The 24,643-nt window shown below is 34.0% G+C and overlaps 1 protein-coding gene across 1 annotated transcript; it reads left to right on the top strand.

Moving 5' to 3' along the window:
- The first annotated feature begins 2,950 nt into the window (after positions 1 to 2,950).
- LOC147075752 (circadian clock-controlled protein daywake-like) lies at positions 2,951 to 11,526 on the top strand. The gene is made up of 5 exons (XM_085941795.1): positions 2,951 to 3,196; positions 4,522 to 4,753; positions 8,574 to 8,704; positions 9,188 to 9,334; positions 11,004 to 11,526. Exons 1-5 carry the CDS (start codon positions 3,112 to 3,114, stop codon positions 11,153 to 11,155), a joined length of 747 nt encoding a protein of 248 aa, XP_085797921.1. The 5' UTR covers positions 2,951 to 3,111; the 3' UTR covers positions 11,156 to 11,526.
- The last annotated feature ends 13,117 nt before the right edge of the window (positions 11,527 to 24,643 follow it).

The following is a 24,643-nucleotide window of genomic DNA, read 5'->3' as shown; positions in this document are numbered from 1 at the left end:
AGTAAAATGCAATGGGTTAGAGATCCGTCCGACGCACAAGAATAGCTGCCTTCACTGGATACAGACTGCTCGGCTTCTGAAAAATGATACCTGAAAAAAGCGACGTACGATTTTGACCCGTGTTGCCAGTGTACGGTTCCTGGATTAAAGCCAGGTCCACGTTATTAGATTCCATATATCTGATGAAAGACTGTGGCGACCTCGCACCGTGCAAGATTTTCTTGTGCAACTTTTAGGTGTATAGCCATTATTGATTTCCGAAGTCAGTTGCGGAAGTCGACTTGGCTTCTTGTTGGTGGTTCAATATGCATGCGCGTGACAGAGGACTGTGACCCGTCGGAGCCATCAGATGGAGCCACCTATTTTTCTGGACGCAGTTGAAGCATGTCAACTTTCCCTTTTTGGGACATTCCGCAATTTTGTGGTCCCCCCCACATCCCCGACATGCAAAGGCTTCCTTGCAAGTATAACCAGTATGCCCATACCTCAGGCATTTTGTGCAATGCACAACACTAGAGCATGGCTGCACTCGAACCCGCTGGAAACCAACGTTCAGGCCGCCAACTTCCACCATCCGATGATACAAAGAAGACTCCATCTCCAGAATGTAATTAGATTTGCCTTAGATGCGACCTTTTGTTTTGAACACAACACATTTACTGTCGTTCTGATGAAAGAATTTTGATAACTTAGTGCAGTTATCAATTGTTTCCCATCAAAATTTTCTTCAATACCCTTTAGGACAACCCTCGGCCTTTTCAGTGAGCTGACCGATGCGGTGAGAACCTCCGAGCCGCTGACAGCGTCCACCAGTTTCCGCGAGTCGTCCTCGCTCATGACTTTGACGATGCACTTGTTGTGAGTCGCCCTCGCCAATGACATGACAGCGATCTGAGCGATCCCTAGACCGGAGACGTCCACCGTTTCTCTGATACATTTCTCGACCTCTTCGCTTGTCTTATTATTGTCTTTGCTTGTTAAGATCACAGCATGACGTGAACGGACTTTCCCCGATGCAACTGCAATCAAAGCCGGGAACTTCAGGACAGGTGTGATCTCCAGCTTCCCAGAAGATTGTGTAGCCCCGGAAACTTTCGCAAAGGAACGCTTTGCCGGTACGGGTCTATTGGGAATGACAGTTTCGGGTTTTGTGGAACTGGCTGATTGTGGCTGTGCTGGCCGCAGCGGAATATTGCTAGCAATACTCGAATTTTTAGGGGTAAGGATTTGCGGCGGCAGCTCACTCGAACACAATAGTCGAATATTATAAAACAAACTTTTCAACTCAGAGCGAGGCGGCTGGATTTAAATGGTTATCGGCTAGAGAGTGAATTCAGGTAGAGAAATAAAATTCTGGTTGGAGTGATTTGCGGAAACGTGTCAATAGCTGATAATGATACAGTGTACTCAATGTTTGCGCGGCGGACTGATGAGTGGTGCCTTCGGGACCTTCGGATGAATGTGTTGCGGGGATCCAGGTGAAGTCCTCGAAACGTCGGAGAAGAGAAAGAGGGATTCTTCGAGTTGCACGAGCTTATTTAAAGCCTTTCTCGCGCCGCCGTGGTGGAGCGGGTATTTTGCTGGCGGCCGCTGATACCGCTATCCGCCGCTGAGGTGGATGCCGGCCGTTTTTATTTTGTCCAAGTATGTCGGCGGGATTTTTTAAACTAGCCGAAGGTCTTCTGGAAGGTGTTCTGGGGTGACGTCCACCTGACCTTCCTGGTTCTGGAGTTTTTGGCGGCCGTCTCCCTTTGCATAGATGCAGAGCATAAGTTTGGCGGGTACCCAGCGCTGATGACCGGGTTTGCCGCTATTCACCGCGAAATGACGCTAGGATATCCGTTTGTGAGATCCGACGGCCGCGGCGGGGGAAGTTTGATATTTGAAAGATGCTGGCATATTTATTATCGCCGGTCATCCAACATTAATAACTGACAATTTTAAGTCAACTGAAGTGGATATTCGAGGGGTAATGTCTAGTTTCTGGGATCTGGGAGCGTCGGGTTATCCTGCTGGTACGTGCGTCTTTTTTGCAACGAGTGCTTTTTTTATTTCGCTTTGCGTAATGCGGCAGGTACCTGCTTTTTCGAAAAAACCGTTAGCCTTGTACCCTGTTTAGCGCAGGGGTAAACAACCGTACCGCGATGGGGGTTGCACGTATTGATTTGGTAATACTATTGACACTAATACGTGCCGCTATTATACCAATCGCGAGTGGAGAACTACAAGGTTCTAAGTGTTTGTCCTTGACGAAACAAAAGTAACAATATGGCAGCTTAGAATACTACTTCATTGTTGAGTTTGTTTTTTCAAGGACGAACACTTAGAACCTTGTAGTATTAGGCTCGCGCAATGTTACCAATAAAATAAAACAAAGGTTTCAAGTCATTTGGTACATTTCACGCATACAACACATACAGAGTCTCGTGGTTTAAGCGTCCAACTATCGTGATAGCACAATTTTCTGGCCCAAGTTCAAATCGCCGTTGGGCATTACCTTTCTTTCATAAATATTAAATTTAAGTGCATGTTATCTTTTTTTCATGTAAGTATAATATGTAATAAAACGGGAAAATATAATAGGTATTTTTGTTCAGTAAAATACTGAAGACGAAAAAAATCAAATTCAGGTATGTACTGTAAATATTACTGTCCTAGGATTTTTTCACTTATCTACCACAGCCTGCCTAATTCCAACAGGCACCTTTCGCCACTGGTGTAAGTTATTGCATTCAATACACCGGAAGGAAAAAGTCTCACACATGAATGTGGAACGACACCATTGGGTAGGCCATGTGTGATACAAAGAGGTACGGGGACGTATAATTGGTGCGATGGCGTAAATGATGATGATGATATTAATGCCATGATGATGTTAAATTTTTACTAAGTACAGTGAGGGTTAAAAATTAAGTTGTTTATAAGTTTTTCAACATATTCGATTTCGTTCAGTTGTCACCGTCTTTTCAACGATCACCAATAACATAACACGAGTCAAGTGTGCTACTATATTATAATAACACACATTCTGTCTTGTTATTAGTTTCTAATATAATAAATCTTAAAGAATTTAATTTCACTTTATTTGTTACTGAGAAGCATTGTTTTAAGATGAAGAAGAAAATGTACGCGTTGAACTTTTCCATATTTTTATTTTTGACGTTAATTCAATATTCAAATACTTATTCCGCAATACGTAAGTACCTACCCTATTTTTAAAATACACACATTAAAATTAATTATGTATGAGTTTAAAATTTAAAATAAATTTGTTCGTTAATTCTACGATAAATTATTAATTATTTATGTTGATAGATGCTTTGGGCTATGCACCTCTCTTTAAAATGACACAAAGTTATCTTAGTGTTATTCTGTAACATGAATAACTCATAAAGTATCGCTAAATTAAGAAAAAACTTAGTTTTAAAACCATTACAATGAGATTTAACCACTTAATTAATTATTATTTAAACACCGATTCAAATAATAATTAATCGTCAGTTAATACTTTAGACAAATTTTACATAAATAAATATAATAGTACAAAGGAGCTTTTAAAGAGGATTTAACCAGTACCTATCTAAATAGCCATAAAATATATTAAAAAAACTACTTACCGAAAAATGGAAAATTACATAAAGTTTTACAAAATTTAAATAAAAGAAAATATGTACAATATATTACAATAAGTAAAAAAAATAAACGGATCGAATAATCGGAAGATTTTTCTCTTTATAATATATTCCTGAATAATGAAACAACTGTAAAGTAAATAAAAAATTATAAATGAATTCTGGAATTAAAATATAACTAAAAGTGTTTCGCTTCAGTTTACTAAACGTATTGCCCAATATTTAACTATAATTATAGTACAATTCTATAATAGTTTGATAATATTTAGATTAACCGAAAAATGTGTAATAGTAAGTCAAAACTACCATGGCGGTCAATTCTCCAAGAACCATATTTATCAAATTATTATGTGACTCATCAAAGTACCTACTAAAATTAAAAGTTTTAATGTAAATAAACAAGTGCAAAATTGAAGTAAAACTATTTTACGTGCAATATCGTGAATAGTTAAAAATAAGCTTCACAAAAAAAACTGCTGTCTAATAACGCCGCACAACTCTCGAATACTGTCAGATTTTCCCGACATAACATGCATTCGCAATGCAATTCATCATTTTTTTCTTTTTGGAAAACCTGGGACCCACGACATTATAAGCTGACACGTTAGCTACTCGACGATCGTGGGCGTACTGTTAAACGTTACTGCCCCTTATATTATGTCGCCAAAACTACATACATATTATATTTTGTCACTCGAAATAATGTTTTATGCTGACTATCAAATTTCTTTAACTCAATTACATAGCGATCGAAAAAGTATCGCTAAATAAAACGAGCAAATAAAAACTTCCTAAAAATCAATTAAATTGTGTTGGAGAGTAAGTGGAAAACAAACCAGAAAGCTGCACTTTTCATTATACAAACTTATATTTTCTAATATTTTTACAGCTTCGTCTATCACACCGTGCAGTGAGTCAGATCCCAATTTCAACACATGCTTGTTGAAAGAGAGTCGGAAATTTCAGGAGGTGTTTATGAAAGGAATTCCTGAGCTTGGAATTCCTGTGATGGATCCAGTTATCCTTGGTGACTACGAATTTTCTACCGGCCCTGGCTTCAGCATGAAAAGCAAGAACAGTGTTTTGACTGGACTATCGGATGGAGTTATAGAAGACATGAAGTTAGTAAAAACTAAATTTAATAAAAAAAAAATTCATTGCAAGCCACACATCAACGAATGGATACAAATCAATAAATATCCTACAATGGTTTCAAAGCCACTATAAGTTGATACTACAAAAAAGTTCGAATTTTCGATGTTGACTACAATTAACTATTGTCGTGTTATTGGCGTTGACTACAAATTATCGAGTTGTTGATATTGACAACATTTTTTTTTGTTACATCAGTGGGCTTATTTTATACAAAAGGCTGCTTTCGCCGCTAAAACCGCTAACTATGGTATATTTGCTTCGAATTATTAGCATGTATTGTAACAATTACAATTAGTTGGTATTAATTGTTGCAATAAATGCTATATTTTAACGGCATGCCCCTTGGCTGTGCTAAAATTTAGAGCATGAGCAATAGAGAGAGAGCGAGAGAGAGACAGTTTCGACTGATTAAACGGCTGACTGATTGTTAAAATTATAATATTTCAATACAAAATGTATGTAATAAATACTAACACATTATCACGTTAGCACGTTAGCGGTCGATAGTCACCTTTTGTGTAGAATAGACCCACGGACGTCTATTGAAATTTCGATTTTCAAAGATTTCGTTTTAAAATCCACATTGCATTATCAAATCATGAAAACATTGCGTTCTAATTTAGGAATTAGTAACTAATGAACAATGATTTGTATTCTTTTTTTTTTTTATATGAAAAATTCAAAATGTATGAAAGTATAAGATGTATAAAGTAAGATAGACTGAGGGTTATGAAAGCTGACTAATAGTTGTTATAAAATATAGCCCCTTTGATCACTAAGCTCGAAACATAAAGTGTAATTTATTATTACTTATATGCAAACGATTTGTGTGTTCAGCACATAGAATAATTTCATTTTGGTCGATGGTATGTTTGTGTGTTGGTGATCTACGTTTCTAAGAGAGAAAAGACATAAAATAAATGGGCATTCTGAATTTAATAGTGAAATAAAAGATAGGACAATTATTAATAATACGATTAGTAGCTATAATTTTTATATAAATATATACCTATTTCCTGTTTATAAAATAACCCATGGGCATGCTCAGCGTAGGTCAAAATTGAGTTTTTTTTGTATTTTCAAACCATGATCCTGGACATTCCTTAAACGTTGTAGATAATCAATTTATATAATTTTGAAGCCTTATTATCCTTTATATTTATTTTAAACATTTAATGACTGCATAAAGTATTTTTATTACATACATGTACTGTTTAAAAAAAATAAAAATAAATTCGGTTAGGTTAGGTTATAATAATTTTCAATTTTACCTTTGAAAAACGCGAATCAAAAATGCTGTGTAGGACTTCATCAGATAAATAAAAAATAATGTACTATTAATATCTACATAATATATACTTGCACCTACGTTGGCCGCGCGGCTTAAGCATCGGCCTATAGCGTCGTGGGTCCCAGGCTCAAATCCTGCGTCTGACAAGTACACCATATTGTTTTTCAATTTGTGTATGAGTCAGAGTATGGACCTAATCGGTTGAGCAAGTGGCTGACATCAATTTCTCGTAAAAACAAAACCTGTTAATACAAACATCCACTATGCGGAGGCCCATATGAACATATTAGGATCGGACATGGTCGAAGAAGAAGAAGATCTACATTAAATATAAAATATTTATTGCGTGAAAAAAAAATATGTATTTAATGACACCATGGGAAAATATCGTAACAATGCTATGTATGCTCATTTAAAAGTTCACCAGTTGGATATCTAAAAAAAACACGTTAATGAAAAACTGCATCGACGCAATGGTTTGCACACTGTAATATTTGCATCTCATTGAATTTAGAAGACATAAATTATTAACACATGCCGTGTAAAAACATGTTCGTTGTTCATTAATTTTGTGATTTTTTTCAGTAGCTCGCAATTATATTTTAATGCAAGAAGTCGAACAAGTTTTCTACCAATGGCACAGCGTGGTAATTCTTTTTGGAGTCACCTTTCAATTATCAAACCGATATGCTTAATTCTATGCCAATGTGTTATGTAGATTTTATATCTTAAATCTTGTATTTTATAAATTAGATAAACATTTAATTTACATGTATAAATTATAATAATAATTTTATTTAAGTGACCAATATCAGGAATAACCTGTACATTATTCAATAAATTACTTTGAAAAAGAGCAATACGAAATGCATTGTCTTAAGTAATAATAACATTACAATATTATATTATATAATATGTCCTTGATTTGATATTATATTGTTGTTATTATTTACACCAATAATATGGACGACGTACATATTTTTAATTAATATAAAATAAAACCAATGATAATGATGTTCAAACTTGTTTTGGTTAATTGTATTTAATTTATCTGATATGGTCAGAATAGATACCCAAGTTCGATTCAATGTACCTAGGTAAATAAAAAAGCTTTTTTTTTTAATTTATGTTTTTCAAATTAAATATAAAATACTAACACAAAATATTAATTATTTAAAAATCTCTTGTTAATTGTTGCTCAGTCAGAATATGGACTTAATAGGTTGGGTAAATAGCTAACATCCATTTTTCGTAAAAACAAATCTGTTAATACAAACCTACCTCAACTCTATGAAGGCCCATAATAGTATGATCTTTTCAATGACCGTACATTTTTTATAACGGTTTTTTTTTTAAATAATTTTATATTTTAATTAAAAAAATGATTTTTTTTTATTTCAATATTTGATACAATATATACGATAGATGATATATAAGATACCTACATATTGATTAATCAAACAAACAATAAATTATAGTAAAATTGTATTAGATTTTATGCTTCGCCAGATATTGCGAGTTGAACTACTTACAGTAGCACTGCGCATCTAGAGTTGGGTATTTGCAGAGAAAATCTCAATCATGAGAATTGGGATTTTCCGAAATGAAGAAATTTTGAATTCTCAAGATTCGGGATTTCCACAAAAGAATTCTCGAGAATTCTTGAGATATCGGAAAATTTAAAAAACCTGTAAAAATCTTAAAATCTGTGATATCCAAAAAAATATGATTTTATTTTATTTATGTAAGAAGACACTAAAATAGAAGTAGGAAAACAAAAATAATTCAAAACATTACTTATTATACGTTTTCGATACACAAAATTCCCTGATGTTGTAAAAATTGCGCGTATTTTGAGTCGACGTTGGCTTAATTGTGTTGAATGCCCCCCCCCCCCGATCAGCCTTTGAACGTTTTGTATCTTCTGTCCATTTTTTTCATATAAAAAATCAGGTTTTCAATTAATATTTGATAACAAAGAAATCCCGAGGAAAGATTCTCGAGATCCGGGATTTCCCGAAATGTTAAAAATTTAAATTCTCGAGATTCGGGATAGAAAATCTCGAGAATTCCCGTCAGGAAATTTCCGAAACACAACTCTATGCGCATCGCCCTTATAATCAAAATAATATTAGAAACATAATATATCTGAGATCGACCATTAGTGGCAAAGACGGATGTGAAGCAGAAATAAGAAGGCGCATACACATTTCGAAAAATACGATGACATGATCAAGGAATTTCAATTGTCACAATAATGCTACTATTGTACGGTGTCAAGTCTTAGTGCTGAACGCATGTTTCTTGGATGGAGAATAGGATAACCCAGTCAATGATATAGAGATTTTCGACAATATTTTTGCAGTTTTTTTTTTATATATTTTTTGGCGCGGACCATGTAACCTGGAGAGACTGGTAGTTTTGGGTAGCCTCATGAAAGGGCAAATTGGTGGAAGAGCGAACTTATTAATTTATTTTATTACACGATTTTTCAGGTTTGATTTTCGCAAACAACGAATGACAATGATATTCGAAGCGGACATTCAAACTAGCTCAACATACGAAGTGAAGGGAAACATTTTAAGCTTACCACTTAACGGCAAAGGAGATATGAGCATCAAAATAAGTAAGTAATACTATTACTTTTTTATATACCCATTGAGACGTTCTTACTTTTTTTTCCGTTTACCTGCTTAAGGTTAAGGGAACGTTTTTAGCAAAATCTAAAATTTGGTACATTTTAATGACAACTTTCATTTTAAATAATCAATTCGCTTAATATGGACATTAAATATAATATACCTACGTATGTTTTTATTTTTTTTAGTTAAAAAATAAAGTTTAAAATAAAAAAAAAAAAACTTTTTGGAAGTCAATTATTATTAGTACCTGCATTGTTTTGTATGAATATTTTAACGTCACAAGTCATTTAAAAGGTGACAAAACCATTTTTGAAAAAAATCATACTAGTGTTTTCCTTATAATCGATAAAATGCGGTATTATAAATGTCTCATAATTTTAAATACTTACCTATTTTTATGTGAATTCCATAAACTTCATATACTTACTTAAGAATTGGAGATAATAATTGTGTTGTCTTATTTTCAGAAAAGTTTCGATCAAAAATGATTTTTTCATACACATTGCCAAAGGACGAACAGGGCATAGAGTTTGTAAAACTGAAATTATCAAAGAAAGAGCTGATGTTCGGAAACGTCATGTTCAATATCAATGGACTGCCCAATAAAGACCTTAGTAAGATATTTATTTTAAATACCAAAAGATAGGAGTCAAATTTACGATATCGAAATCGGCCACATAGTTTGAGTGTGAAAAACATAATATCCATACCTAGTAATCTTATTAGATGCGTTATAGACTTATAGTAAAGCCATTATATTTTGGGTTCAATTAATGGCGCTGTATGCAGCATGCAGTTGTCAGGAGCTTTGCGAGGGTCGGGGCCGTAAAAACACACCTGAAAGTGCGGGGGGAAAGATAGTTCCGCAGTTCGCCGCTGACACGTCTGTAGCCTTAATGTAGTAAAACTATAATACTAGAAGTGAGAAAAACATGCAACGTGTCGTCAGGACTTATTTACCTTATCTACTTACGCAACTAAATATGGTTCTGAATTATTGTCCGACAACAATAAATCTGCGAAGTCGCTGTAGTCGCATGTAGAAGATTTCTCAGTGAAGAGCCTGTCACGGCGGCAACGTGTGCTAGAGGCGTGTTTAAATATTGTATTGGCTCTCCTTTTAGATGCGACTCCTTTTCTTGTTCGCAATAAGCCAAATGTTTACACTATAATAATAATAATAACTCACTCCTGATCGTTTTAGACACATTATATTATAAAAAAGCCTCAAATTACGTAAATTGATAGATACGTACACCATGGGAGCGTAAAATGAAATAATAAATATGCGGGCGTTTCTTACTTGAAAAAGTGTGATTATCGACAACATTAGAGGGGTTGTGAGTTCACAGTTTTAACACAAGAAGTTCTTGTTCGACAATACGCCCTTAAAGCGGCGAGATGATGCTAAAGATCAATACATTTTCAAATAATTACATAGGAATTGAACTGACTAATCGCTTCCATCACATTTTTATACCCAGTTTACTACTTTTCAATTGCTTCTTTATTCACTTGATTCAAAAATATTGCGTGTAACATAATATTGATGAAAACCAGTGATGTCCCTAGGCAAAGTGCCACCCTTGAGCACACTTAGAATGCCACCTCCTTTCATTTTAGTTTCAAATTGTCTGAAAAATTGTTAGTTAGGTTACACACCTTCTTAAATATTGTATTATTATTTTTCGACTATCTTAAACAGACAAATCACCAACAATCTTTAAATTAACATATACACCATTTACTAAGAATTAAAGCACTTGATACTTGCACTTGGTCTCAAACAAGGGCGGTTTTGGGTACGTAGACGTCTGTGACACTGTCCGTTTTGGAAGCATCCCTGTGAAAAAAATTTCTGCCCGATAAACTACCATTATATCCATTACAAAAGTATTGCAGTATAACAATAGTTACGTTGTCAGGATTTTTTATACTTCGATTATTTTTTAATGTAAGATGTCGATACTTTCGATAGAATGGACATTACTATCAAAAGTTGTAATATTTGTATTCGTTCATTCATTCGCCGTCATTTATAATGTGCCGCCTATATGCAATTTATAGCCTGCATACCCCACCCCCTACGGGACGTCGCTGATGAAAACTGTCTGGAGAAGTGCTGGAGGGTGTCCCCACTAGCTGCGGCCCTGCTAAACCACCAATACTCGGACAATAATAATATTCCCTCTCTTGTTTTATTTCTTAGTTATGTTATATATAGTGAGTTAGTTAGTTATGCAGCTAATCAAAGATAACTGATGACTGGTTTTATAATTTCAGATGCAGGAATGAATAATTTTTTAAATGACAACTGGAAGGAAGTCATGACTGAGGTCGGTGGTCCAGCAATGGATGTTGTTATACCAAACATTGTTGAGATTATTAACATTTTTTTGAGTAAAATACCTCACCGTGTACTCATATTAGAGTAAAAATGTTTACGCTTGTGTATAATAATAATATAATATAGTATGTAGGTATTTGTTCTTTTGAGTTATAAGTCTGGAAGTCACATTTTGTATGCGGTAGATAAAATTCGATTTTTTTTAAAATACTACCTACATACCTACCATTGGTAGGTATGCTACCAATAACTTTTTAAAGATACATAATATTCTAATAGTCCTACGATTTTATTTATCTAACAATATTTTATAAAACCTATGTGAATATCAGCTATATTAATAAAAGTATTTTAAAATAATATATGTCTCTACGTTTATGTCATTTATGTAATAAATTTATAATATTGTAAAAATGTAAATTACTTATATTATTGTAAATTAATAAAGGATTTCTTTTTAATAAAAAAATATTTATTAAAGTATTTCTAAATAAAATTGTACAGCATTCATATAATAATTGACTTAAATTAAGGCTTAATGCTGGATGTCAACTCGAAAAACATCTTTATTACTATCCAGAGAACAGCTGATTAATAAATATAATTCCGATGATCTATTGACTTCTCCGTCCAAATGTGATCGCAAAAAGATGGCTCTTTCCTCGCTTTTTTGTGCTTTTTATCGTCTGTTATTGGGACTTCGGGGATGAACAAATTAAACACCTGAATTGTGGTCGGAAACAGCGAGATTTTTTTTTAAATACTTAATATTACAACTACATTTTTATAAATAATCTTTTTTCGAAGCGCGTGTTTTAGAGGCCATCCATGGACTGACACCGTATGCGGCTTAGATCCGTGTACCATACTAAACTTATGATTTTTGTTCATGAAAATATTTTTTTTTTTTCTTTATTTGGAAGCAATTGAGCTCTTCTCTGAATGGAAGGCTATTCTGCTTCATGAAAATATATTTTCACTAAATTTGTAAGTGTAAGTGTATGGTATAAACGGATACGATCAGATGCTTATAATATAGTTTGTGAAAATATATTTACATGAACAGAAAAGATAAGCATAGTATGGCACACGGTTCTAAACTGCATACGGTTGCAGTCCATGGATGGCCTATCACATTGTTTACGATTTGGCTGTAAAAAATCTTCTGCCGCGCGGGAAAATCAAGTGCAGAAAGCAATGCGTATTGTGTTGCCATTCTTGTTAAATTACTTATTACAGAATTGCGGGTTTTATTATTTTTTTTTAATATTTATTTTCGCAATCAACCCTTACTATGTGTTGGCTTGATAATGGTTCGGGAATATCTAGATCCACAGAGACATCCCAGATGGGGACCATTCGGGGGTGTAACACTATGTATACCACAATACACTATATTTTGAAACTTTTAAATGTGTTAGTGTCCTACGAAAATAAAACACACATTATAAACGTGCGATAGTGTGTTGCATCCTTCAAATACACCAATATTAAATGTGCGTCACTGCATAAACCGAGAGTAATTGTCAGAACGAAGGATCAGCTTAGAATCACGTATTCTTGACACATGTTTAAGTTTATTCCATGAATGTACTGATGCCAGTAAATGAATGCACGTGTACAGGTACCAGTAAATCCATGCACGTGTACAGGTGCCAGTAAATCTATGCACGTGTACTGGTGCCAGTAAATCCATGCACGTGTACTGGTGCCAGTAAATCCATGCACGAGTACTGGTAACAGTAAATCTATGCACGTGTACTGGTGCCAGTAAATCCATGCACGTGTACTGGTGCCAGTAAATCCATGCACGTGTACAGGCACTATTGCGTTACAACAGTTGAATACGTGTATTAATTAAGGCGCTAAGTACCAAAAACATAAAAACTGACATTTTTATAGAAAAATGTTCTACATACCAACGCCAATAACTTCAACTATAGTCCAAGTGCCTCAAGCAAGTCAAAAAAATACAGCAAAATAATTAAACCTGTCGACGTTGTAAGTGCGTTAGCGTGTTTTATTTATAATGGTATAAGTAGCACTGCAGTGGTCAACGGCATTCAATATAAAACAACTGACGATGGTGTGTTGACACTTGCGAGTTCTTAATACCTAAAATTATAGAAGCTGCCGTGATTGCTTCAGACTGTAAAACTACATTTTTCAAAAGGTCTGCTTCATGAAATTTTACTGCAATGACTCGGTATTTTGTAACTACAGGCAATACTACTTTTTGGTACTTAGAGCCTTATTTAATACACGTATTCAGTTATTGTCGCAATAGTTGAATGTCCACACTATTGGTGCCAGTGAATCCATGCAAGTGTACAGGCCTTGTAAGCGTGAAGTTCCATATTTATGACAGAAAATAATATGTCATAGTTGAAGTGACGCCGAGTTATAAAAAACGATGCAATAGTGAATAGACAGTTATTAAGTATCGTTATAGCCATAATTATATGAGAAGATTTGTGCTTATTTAGAAATCCCAATGAGCCAAAGAAAACCAATGCCAATCGAATCGAGTTAATAAAATATGCACGAGGAAAACAATAATTTATTAATTATAAAGGATAGAAGTAATAATGGAAAGTGAAAATTAACACAACCCAATTAATGGTGAGGCGGGCATACATAATATTATGTCACGATGGAGACGTTAAATTTTCATAATTAAAAATTAAACATTGATGGAAAAATAAGTAATTTTGCAATAAATGAGTAAGACCTACATTTAATGTGCTATTAGGGGGGGGGGGGGGGGGGTAATGTGTATTAGCGCAGGGCACCTTCAAGCGTAAATGAAACCCTGATTATTGTACGACAACATGTTCTTGGCTACGCTTCTAGGCGCTGCTGTCTACTAAATGGGAGGAGCTTGTTAGTTTATAATGGAATTCCGGGTAAAAATGGGCGGAGCATGTTAGTTCGCAGTATTAACACGTAGCCAAAAAGATGTTGTCGTACAATACTAGGCATATCGCCCTTATGATATCTGAAAAATATCTAATCTAACCCACTTTCATATTTTTGGATCTGGAGATACCATTAGGTGCAAAGGGTAAATGAAACAAATATTAAGAATTTTAACTAGTATATTATATTGTAAATAATTTGAATAAAAGTACATGCTTTAACAAAGAATATCAATAACCTACGAGCGCAAGCCTGAAATGTGTGGTATTTCTTCTCATTAAAGTTTGATTTTTACTAAAACGCGTGTTTTCGAATACGTACGAAAACTCGTTTTTTCTCACTTATTACCATTTATATACAAGTAGGAAATACCCCACCTTTTGCAACCATAAAGTACCGATTGACTGGTCAGTGAAAGAAAGACAATTTCGTGATTGCTATGCATGTAGAGTCGGCGGCACCGACCATTAGTGGCCACGTCTCTCACGTTATTACTAAACGCGTCATCTGGGCGCAACGCATTTTCGGTACTCGCGCATAAATCACCTGGAGACGCGCCTTGTGGGCAGGTTCTAAAAGAGATCATCCACTCGGTGACAATTTTCGTTTCAATTCGATTTCCATTGAACGAACCCGTAGCTGAACTAGTTTCACTAAAATAATAATTTACAATGTTCAAATTCTCTTTTAGTTTCATATCTATATAATATGCAGAGCTGTTGACCGGGATATTGAATAGCGCTTTACTGCATAGTGTCATTTTTCAATTTTTGTCAATTTGCGACATTTCAAACTATTTTGATATAGCCAATGCCATCTGTGTAAATTATCAAATAATATCCTTTTTCGATGCCTAGAAAACTGTTTTACCATAAACATCCTACTTTACCGAATTCGTTTGGACATTTCAAGAAATAAAGAATTTCTGCATAATAGTCTCTGCATTTCTGCTTTGACAGTTGACGAATTCGTATATACACAAAAATCCGCATTTGTAAATAAATTTAAAAAAAAATGTACAGAATATTGAAATTGGTTGAATAAAAATATCTACACATCAAAATAAGGTGTGCACATTAGTTTTAATAATTGTTATCATTTGGATTTGTATTTTGTCATACTGAAATGTAGGATTTCCTAATGTAAATCTGCGACACCACGTTTAACATACAAAATTTAATGAAATTTTCGAAAAAAAAAAATATTTTTCCTTCATTCACAAGGCATTTTGACACCAAGAAAAAATAAAAAAATTCATAATAAAAATCGTGCAGTAAAGGAACTGGAGGTCCGCTTGGTGTACAAGTGTGAGTTGTTTCTTGCTAAAATCAATCCTAAAAAAATAAACAAAATTAATCAATAAAACCATTCTGGCACTGAATTTCGAATTACGATGGTAGTGTTAGTTATTATTTATCTTCGAATATAATGCGACAACCTGTTTGAAATAAATTAAGATTTTCGATTAAAAAATAATTATCTACTCAGCAGCGAATGAGTTAAAATAAATTAAGATTTTCGGTTGCAAATTTCGTTAAAATTATTACGTACTACAATTATTATTGGCCGAGTAGCTTAAGCGTCGGTCTATAACGTCGTGGGTCTCAGGTTCAAATCATGGGTCTGGCAAATACACATATGGCTTTAAAAAAATACGTCTGAGTATGGATCTAATAGATTGAGCAAGTGGCTAACATCCATTTCTTGTAAAAACAAAAGACTGTTAAACTTCCTCATCGTGGAGGCCCATATGATTTTACTAGGATCGGGCCTGGTTAAAACATATGTCATTACAGCATACATCATTATCTACAAACACTTTACCATATTGCATTTGAAGTATGAACAATAACTAGCACTACGATCGATGTTTTGCGTCATGGCCTGGCTATATAGTGGGCCATGGTTTAGCCTTATAGCATTAAAAGTTATAACACACTAACTCAACAAAATGTAATATTTAGTGTTATATAATAAAGTAATCTTACACCAACCTGATAGTGAAATGTATGTTTATTTTAAGTTATTCAAGTTGTTCCTTCGCAGAAAAACTATATGTAAGCTTACTAAAAATATTGGCTACACTAATCTAATTAAATATGAATTATTACATAAAAGACACACTATCTTGACTTGGTGTAATATTCCATTACGTAGGCAGGTAGATGAATTATTATTTAACAAAGAGACTTTCACGAGCCAACTTTTTATGATATTACGAGAAAGGCCAAGAGTTTTTCAAACCTTATATCTTTGATATTTGCACTTCATAGTCCACTGAATACTGCATTTATGCTTTTTATACTCACACCAAAAACAGATAACTCCGGGCACCGAGGGAGAATGGATTCATTTTCGGAATCTCAAGCTTGGAGATTCCTTTAAAATGTTCTGGTTGGAATTTTTGACAGTCTTTCAGGAAACAATTATTGAATTCGGGATCTGACCGCCTCCACGGGTTGATTGTTTTTCACATTTTATTCCAATCAGAGTATGGACTTAATAGGTTGAACAAGATTAGTGGTTCTCGTAAAAAAAGTAATACAACTGTTAATACACTATTCCACTCCGTGGAGGCCCACGTTATCTTATTAGGACCAAACATAGTAAAAATAATAATTAAATGACATGCTTGAACTGTTACGAGACCCCTTTTAAATCTTCTGGCGAATTGATCGCGTCATCTGCGACAAAGAAAATCGCCGCTGGTACGGTAGCGATGACTAGGTTACATTGCACGTGAGGCCATCTAAAGCGTCAATTACATTGATCTACTTTACGAGCTGTTTGTTGGCGAATTTAATAGCGGGCGATTCAGCTACTGCGATTATGATGATGACACACAAAACTTTCCATTCGCTGAGAAGCCACAAGCCAGCGACTATTTTGACAGAACATAGTTCGATTTTTTACCGGGAGGTTGCTACTGCGCTCTACTGCGCAGACGCAGTAGGCCCACACGCCGGCGTGTAGTGTGTAAAGTTGACCGACTTTCAACTGGAAATAGTAATGCAGAAAGTAGCCAGTCCACAAAAAATAAAAAAAATAAGATATGATATAGATCAGATGCGAGAAGGTTTTCTCTGCATTCTGCTGAAAATAGCCAAGCCGCAAACAAATTATTCTTGAAATAAAATACTATTTACAATATTACATACATTTTTAATATCACATTGTTGCTAAAGTGCCATTATCTCAGCTCGACATTATTGTGGACTGGCTACATTCTGCATAATTACGTTCATTACTTTTCTCGGTGGAGTGTTTACAATCTGCTTGTTAGCTTGTTCGTTGATTACACTGGGCGACTTTACAGACAGATTGTAAATTCGCCAACAAACAGCTCGTAAAGTAGCTCAATGTAATTAACGCTTAACACAATGCTTACGGGCCCTTTTAATTAATTTTGTAATTAACGTGTTAATTTGCATTTGAAAAGTAATTAGCAAAAACACAATTTTGTGCGGCCCGTAAGCTATGGGTTTAACGGTTAATTTGTGTTGGATCATTAATAATAATGTATTATAAAGACTTAACCGATTTTAAAAATGTGTTTTTCTTATCAAGTTCTTTTTGATACACTGACATCCTTGGCATTAAGAGGCCGACACAGCATTGCAAAATTATTGTGATCTCTCAACTCTTCAAGGTTGCAGTAGTAATTTATTATGTTAGATACTTCCATCACATTAACATAAAGACCTACGAATTATCTGTATATATCGCTATAAAAATTTAGTAGTATATTGGCCAAAAGGCTTTAGTAAATGACAAGAACGAACAGGTAGACAGTCTGATCAAAAAGCTCCCGGAATATCAATATTATGATCTCTTAAGAAAGAATTTTGACTATAAATGAGTCGTATACCTTATTTTACAACGTTTTTATTAGCTCGTATTCTTGTTTGTCCGGCGGTTGTTTGTCCAATACAAATCTTGCAATCGATTTTTAACTAACTTCCCGACTAGCTAGACATTTGAAACTTTTAGAATATATCAGAACACGATGCATTATTTTAATAACTTTTAGCCATCTTTAAGCAGAATTGAATTAATTTTCATTTAATTCTGTTTTTTTATTTAGTTATTTCAGAAAAATCCGTAAAAAGTAAAAGACTTGCTAAGGGGGTGGTCCTAGCAACCAAATTATTAATATATACGTGCGTTACTATGGAAACAATGACATTATTATGTCATTGTATGGAAATCAAAATTACATTTCAGTATTCTATATTATTTTGTTTGTTTGTTTGTTTTTTATTTACTTCATATCGAGTACAAGTTTGAGCATATTGAGCATAATAATTCAACAGAAAATTTAAAAACGTTGTGTATAAAAAGTTCTTTTTATCTTGTAATTATTTCTGTTGTGAGTGTTATGACATGTGAAATTATTTTGCAATTAAGCTTGGGTAAGTTGGTAGACTCTACAAATATTAACATCGTTTAGTTGCCATTTTGATTTTCTTAAATATGAAACAGCGTCAATTATTGTAATAATTACTTACTTGAATGTATACCCCGTTTACACGTGCATGGATTTACTGTTGAGAGAAAGAAAATGTATGGGTAATCATGTATTACCCTGCAGTTGGCAAGATTGCATGCATGAAAAAAAAAGTTTGGAAGTTTCTGAATTTTCATGCGACAGTAGGATTTTTTCGATCTGCGCCTGCACAGTGGAACTATAGTGGCGAACCTGCTGGCAGAAAAATTTCACTACCTGTCAAATAGTACGAAATAGTACCATAAAAAAGACAACATTGCGTCTAGCTCACTCTTAAAGAATGAATTGAAGAGAAAGTCAGCACTATTACGCGTACAGTTATTGTCACGATAGTTTAAAATACGCACTATTGCTGCCAGTAAATCCATGTATGTGTACAGGCGCTCGTAGGCTCGTGAGTGTATTTCTGAAAAAAAATCACAAAATCAAAAAAGTTTTAATATGTATTATGTGTATCACCCACGATGGCCGCGCGGCTTAAGCGTCGGCCTATTGCGTCGTGGGTCTCGGGTTCGAATCGTGGGTCTGACAAGAACACATATTGTTTTTCAATTTGTGTATGAGTCGGAGTATGGACAGCGCTCGAAATGGACAGGAACGCACCGGAGCGCCGTTGTGGTTCGTGGAATTCCAAAATATACCGTTCCGGCTCGTGGATTCATTTAAAATTGCGTTGCGGTTCGTTAGATTGAGATATTTATGTGTGAATGTATCTTTTAAAGTTTTTCTCAAAATTAAAAATTAACGAAGTTATGTCATGCCGGGCGTGCAAGGGTTAAAAATAAAATTTATGACATCCCTAAATTTCTTTCAATTTTCTTTTTTGTGTCGATACATCCGTGTCTAAATGCATTGTCTAAACACTCCAAATAATTGCATACTTACATAAAAAAAGTAACTACAGCTGCAAGCTACAAAAGAATTGTGCCTTTGCTGACATTGTTTGAAAACCTTTTGTACTTAAATAACTTAAATTCAATAAAAAATAAAGTTGGCACCTACATATTTGTATAATAATTTCTAAAGTATGAAATATCTCAGTACAGTCTCGCTTTTACCTTTGACTGGTATGCATTGCGAATTTACTTACCTACTAATTTATTACTTATATTTTATTGTGAGTGATAAAACTTATTTATTTTCATCGCCATCTAATCGCCGTGTTAATTTTATACCCACGTCTATTTTTGCGGGCAAAATTTTCGGTGGTAACATTAATATGATAAAGTTTGGTAATTTAAATCGTAAAATTCCGCTAAAATCTACTTATTAGTGATAATCGCTTGTTTTTTAAAACATTTTGTATTATTTAAATTTGTTCTCCTAAAATTTGGTTAAACATCTCAGCAGGCGATACCTTTCTATATATTACATATAAGTATATTTTTTTGTCGTCGGTATCCAAACTGATTTAACATATAATGCTGTTGACCAGTGGCCACAAGCAGAATTTTTTCGTTTTGAAAATGATAAATATGAGTGGATATTTATAAATTTTATGAAGGTTTAATTAAGTAGTAGGTACTTCGTGTAAATCTGCTAAAAAATTAAGAATTTACTCCGATAAGCATTTAAGATCGACAATACAGTTGAAACAGGGTTTTCTGATTCAATGTCATTTCGACAATTGACTCGACGTGTTAAAAATGACGTGTCGTAAACCCTTATTTTTACAATGAATAATAAATAAATGCACCATTATGCCATTTTCCTACAAAAATGTTTTTGGTATGAAACTATTGAATAGCCTACCGTAATTAGTTTATTTTTAAGGGACGTTTCTATTGTGTTATAATTACATACGTTTTAACTTGCTACTTTAAAAATAATAGAAATAATAGATACCTACTATGTAGAGAACTTTTAGTTAATTTTTGTTTGTAAATTTGTTTTAAAAAAAAGGAATATCGTCCAATAAAATTTTATTACTATCATAATAATAAATTATTGTTCTGTATTATCATTATTCATCACCGTGGCAATAATAATGACTATAATGAGACTAGGTAAGGACAAACATCACAAATTGAATCGTTTAGTTTAAAATACACTCACAAATTAGGTAGGTACGTGTTCAGTGCGGACAACAAATAATTTTAGATGGTAGTCATAGATTAAATAAATACGGTGGTAAGTTCTTTAATCTGAGGTGGTAAGTGTACGTATATTACAATAATGGTAACCAAAGCATCATCATTGTAACATATAGGTCATGGTCTCCACAACGAGGGGCTGAAAGGGCTCTAGCCTGGGAGCCCGTGCTCAGGAGGAGCCCGGCGAGGCGAATTGACCAGATAAGTGAGATAAACACACATCACAAATTTGCTTTAATAGTAAAAAAAAGAATTTTCTTACAATACTATTATTTATAGTAATGTGGTTATACGAAACAATTCTTAATTGTTTATCAATACTCGACATCTCCATAATTCGTATGGATGTTTTAAAATATACAATAAAACACTAAATATACAGATTATTGTTACCCCGTACATACTGCCTTTATTCTTAGCGATAAGAAGGGGGCCCCGCCAAAGATCCTAGCCTGGGGGCCAGCTTCACGATGTGGGGCCTATGGTATAGGTATATACATACATTACAATATTAGTCCTTATAATGTTGAATATAGGTAGGTACCTACTGATTAATGACAATTTTATATTATTCTATAGGAATCGTGTTTAGCAACTCGAGTTGCACCTTCCGTCATGTTTTATCTTATATAATTAATGATACTTCTTCTTCTACCCTGTCATGTCCTAATATAGGGGCATAGGGCAAGCATTGGCGCCACTTCCCTCGGTCCATCGCCATGCGCCTCCCGCCATGTCAGACCTGCAGCAAATAGGTCGCTTTTGTAGCACCGCTGCAGGGTGAGGGAGAGGCGGCCACGGCGATGGAACCCTTGAGGCTGTGCCACAAGGGTACGAAGTGCCGCACTCTTTGGCGGCATCCGAAATACGTGTCCCAGCCACGTAAATCGTCTCTTCGTGATAACTTCAATCACCGAAGGCTGCTGTGCTCACGAACTCGGGTATTTGTAACGCGGTCGTACCAATGTACCCCTAAGATTCGGCGGAGACATCGATTCTCAAAGCTCAAAAGCCAATAATTAATGATACAGCATTGGTAATTTAAAATGCTATAATTACGTAGTTTGGTGATGATGGCTTGAAGCTTTTCTTAGAAGTAGGTATGGCCTAATGGCCCTTATGGTGGAGAAGGTACAAAAGAAATCTTTGAGGATCCTTTGTTTGAAGCTGTGTGGATGCCATCCATGGCTTTATCCGATTGATTTATCTTAAGAACGCTTACACACTGTGTTCAACCAAATCGCGTCGGATATTGGTATATTCCTCTTGCGTGAGAACGAGTTTATGTGAACGATTTATAAATTCTTTGTTTTATAACGTCTTAAATAATTAAATGGCGTAGTTAGCTCTATCGGTGTACAGATATGTACTGTATAAATTTTGTATTTACTCGTCTCTGTATAGGTACTTACTATTTTTTCTAATAGTTGCTGCATCTATTTCTTTATTTTTAAACACTATTTTAATACTATTTCTTTGATTTTTTTAAAAATATTCTGTGCTCGTCTTGAATCTATAATCTGTAAAATTTGTTATATGTAAATTAATTTTTAATTTGAATCTTTATGGTAGGTATGTGGATATGTTGTTTTTTAAGTTTAATTAATTAACAAACTGAACTATCCCAAATGAGACAGTAATATAAGTTATAAGCAGTGACGAGTGGTGGTAGAAGTAACATGCCTGCTGATTATGGGTGGTAAATAAAGTAAGAGTAAAGAATAATACAATTCTTGACGGTATACTTTGTTGAGACGAGGTTCTTTCGCCTGCGGCGCTGACAATCCTTGCCCACTTGCTCAATATACATCCACGTAAGAAGTTCAAAGTTTATTGTTGCATTTATACATCCAACGTACGTACGTATGTAAAGAAAAAAATTAAGCATACCGTTTTTTCGGAAAATTATAGAGCGTTCCTGTTCGTGAAATTTTCCATTTCGAGCACTGAGTATGGACCTAATAGGTTGAGCAAGTGGCTGACATCCATTTCTCGTAAAAACAAAAAAATCTGTCAATACAAACCTCCACTCTATAGAGGCCCATATGATCCTATTAGGATCGGACATGGTCGAAGAAGAAGAAGATATGTATATAAATGTTAAAAAATTAATATTAGTTTTGAAATTAGGTTTATTATTCGTCCTTTCCATTAATAATTACATTATTTCGACAACAAATCGTCTTTCAGTAACTGCCACTTCTGTCAAAAAAGTGAGGTTATTTATGATTCGGTAGTATTGCGGTATTTCAAATAATTTCAGTATTGCAAAATGTCAAATATAATAATATTTTCATTGGATTTTAGGACGAGAGTTTAATAATAAAAAAATCCGGAACAGTGGAGCACTATACATTTCGGTGCTCCGGGTAAAACCACATTGCTCCACTCCTCCGTGCATGTGCTCCGAGCTCCGCTACAACGCTCTGGTTTTTTAAATATCTTTGTTCCTTACAAATTGATATATATATATATCGTATATAATAAACTCATTCAGCGATTTTCAAATCATCCCTTTTCTACAGTTCACTGAAAAGTATTCCTTGCTATGATGCGTAGGAGCAATTTTGGAGTATCAGTGGTTCAATTCAACTGTTTTTCAGCAATTTATTTCAGAAAAATACTGAAAAATAATCAAATTCTTAAGGGGGGACATGCTCGTCGAAGGTCAAAATTGAGTTTTTATTGTATATTCAAACCATGATCCTGGACACTCCTTAAACGTTGTAGATGATCTATTTATATAATTTTGAAGCCTTATTATCCTTTATAGTTATTTTAAACATTTGATGACTGCATGAAGTATTTTTGTTACATAAAATAGTATTCTTTTAAACCTCTCGCTCTAATGTTTTAGAATATAGTCATATTTCGGTACATAACTGTGCAGTGGTGTTAAGATTTTTTACATTTATTAATTTTTAAACGCATTTATAAAACCATTAGCATAATTTATTACGAGATAATTTTTGTAAAATATTCACGATAAAAAATTATATTGATAATCTCTGTGATCCCAAATTTGACAAGAATTAGGCATTTTATTATTCAAAAAATCGGCAAGATTAACACATTTTAAGATGATTCTAAAGACATTTATTATAAGCTATGTCTTTGACCATTCAAGTGTGATAAACATCTTATGAATAATGATTGCTTTATAATAATTATTGACCTAAGAATAAGGTAGTGTTTTTTTGAAATACGCCATTTCTTTTGTCATTCCCTAGTGGTTAAGCTACAACATACGGCCGTAGCCATAAATTGACAAACTATAATTGAAGTAGGGAGTAAAATGATATTGACGCGCGTGTTTGAACATGTACCGTTTAAAAAAAAATAAAAAAAAATTCGGTTAGGTACATGTTCAAACACGCGCGTTAACATAATTTTACTCCTTACTTTAATTATAGTTTGTCGTTTTATGGGTACGGCCGTATGTTGTAGCTTAACCACTAGGGAATGACAAAAGAGATGGCGTATTTCAAAAAAACACTACCTTATTCTTAGGTCAATAATTCTTATAAAGCAATCATTATTCATAAGATTTTTATCACACTTGAATGGTCAAAGACATAGCTTATAATAAATATCTTTAGAATCATCTTCAAATGTGTTAATCTTGCCGATTTTTTGAATAATAAAATGCCTAATTCTTGTCAAATTTGGGATCACAGAGATTATCAAAATAATTTTTTATCGTGAATATTTTACAAAAATTATCTCGTAATAAATTATACTGATGGTTTTATAAATGCGTTTAAAAATTAATAAATGTAAAAAATCTTAACACCACTGCACAGTTTTGTACCGAAATATGACTATATTCTAAAACATTAGAGCGAGAGGTTTAAAAGAATACTATTTTATGTAACAAAAATACTTCATGCAGTCATCAAATGTTTAAAATAACTATAAAGGATAATAAGGCTTCAAAATTATATAAATAGATTATCTACAACGTTTAAGGAGTGTCCAGGATCATGGTTTGAAAATACAATAAAAACTCAATTTTGACCTTCGACGAGCATGTCCCCCCTTAATTAATATTTCGTCG

Source organism: Rhyacophila brunnea, unplaced genomic scaffold, assembly GCF_057557595.1.
Source record: "Rhyacophila brunnea isolate RB1 unplaced genomic scaffold, BYU_Rbru_1.0 scaffold_14, whole genome shotgun sequence".
Taxonomy (NCBI): domain Eukaryota; kingdom Metazoa; phylum Arthropoda; class Insecta; order Trichoptera; family Rhyacophilidae; genus Rhyacophila; species Rhyacophila brunnea.
The sequence above is the reverse complement of the archived record's forward strand: the minus strand, read 5'-3'. Positions and strand labels throughout refer to the sequence as shown.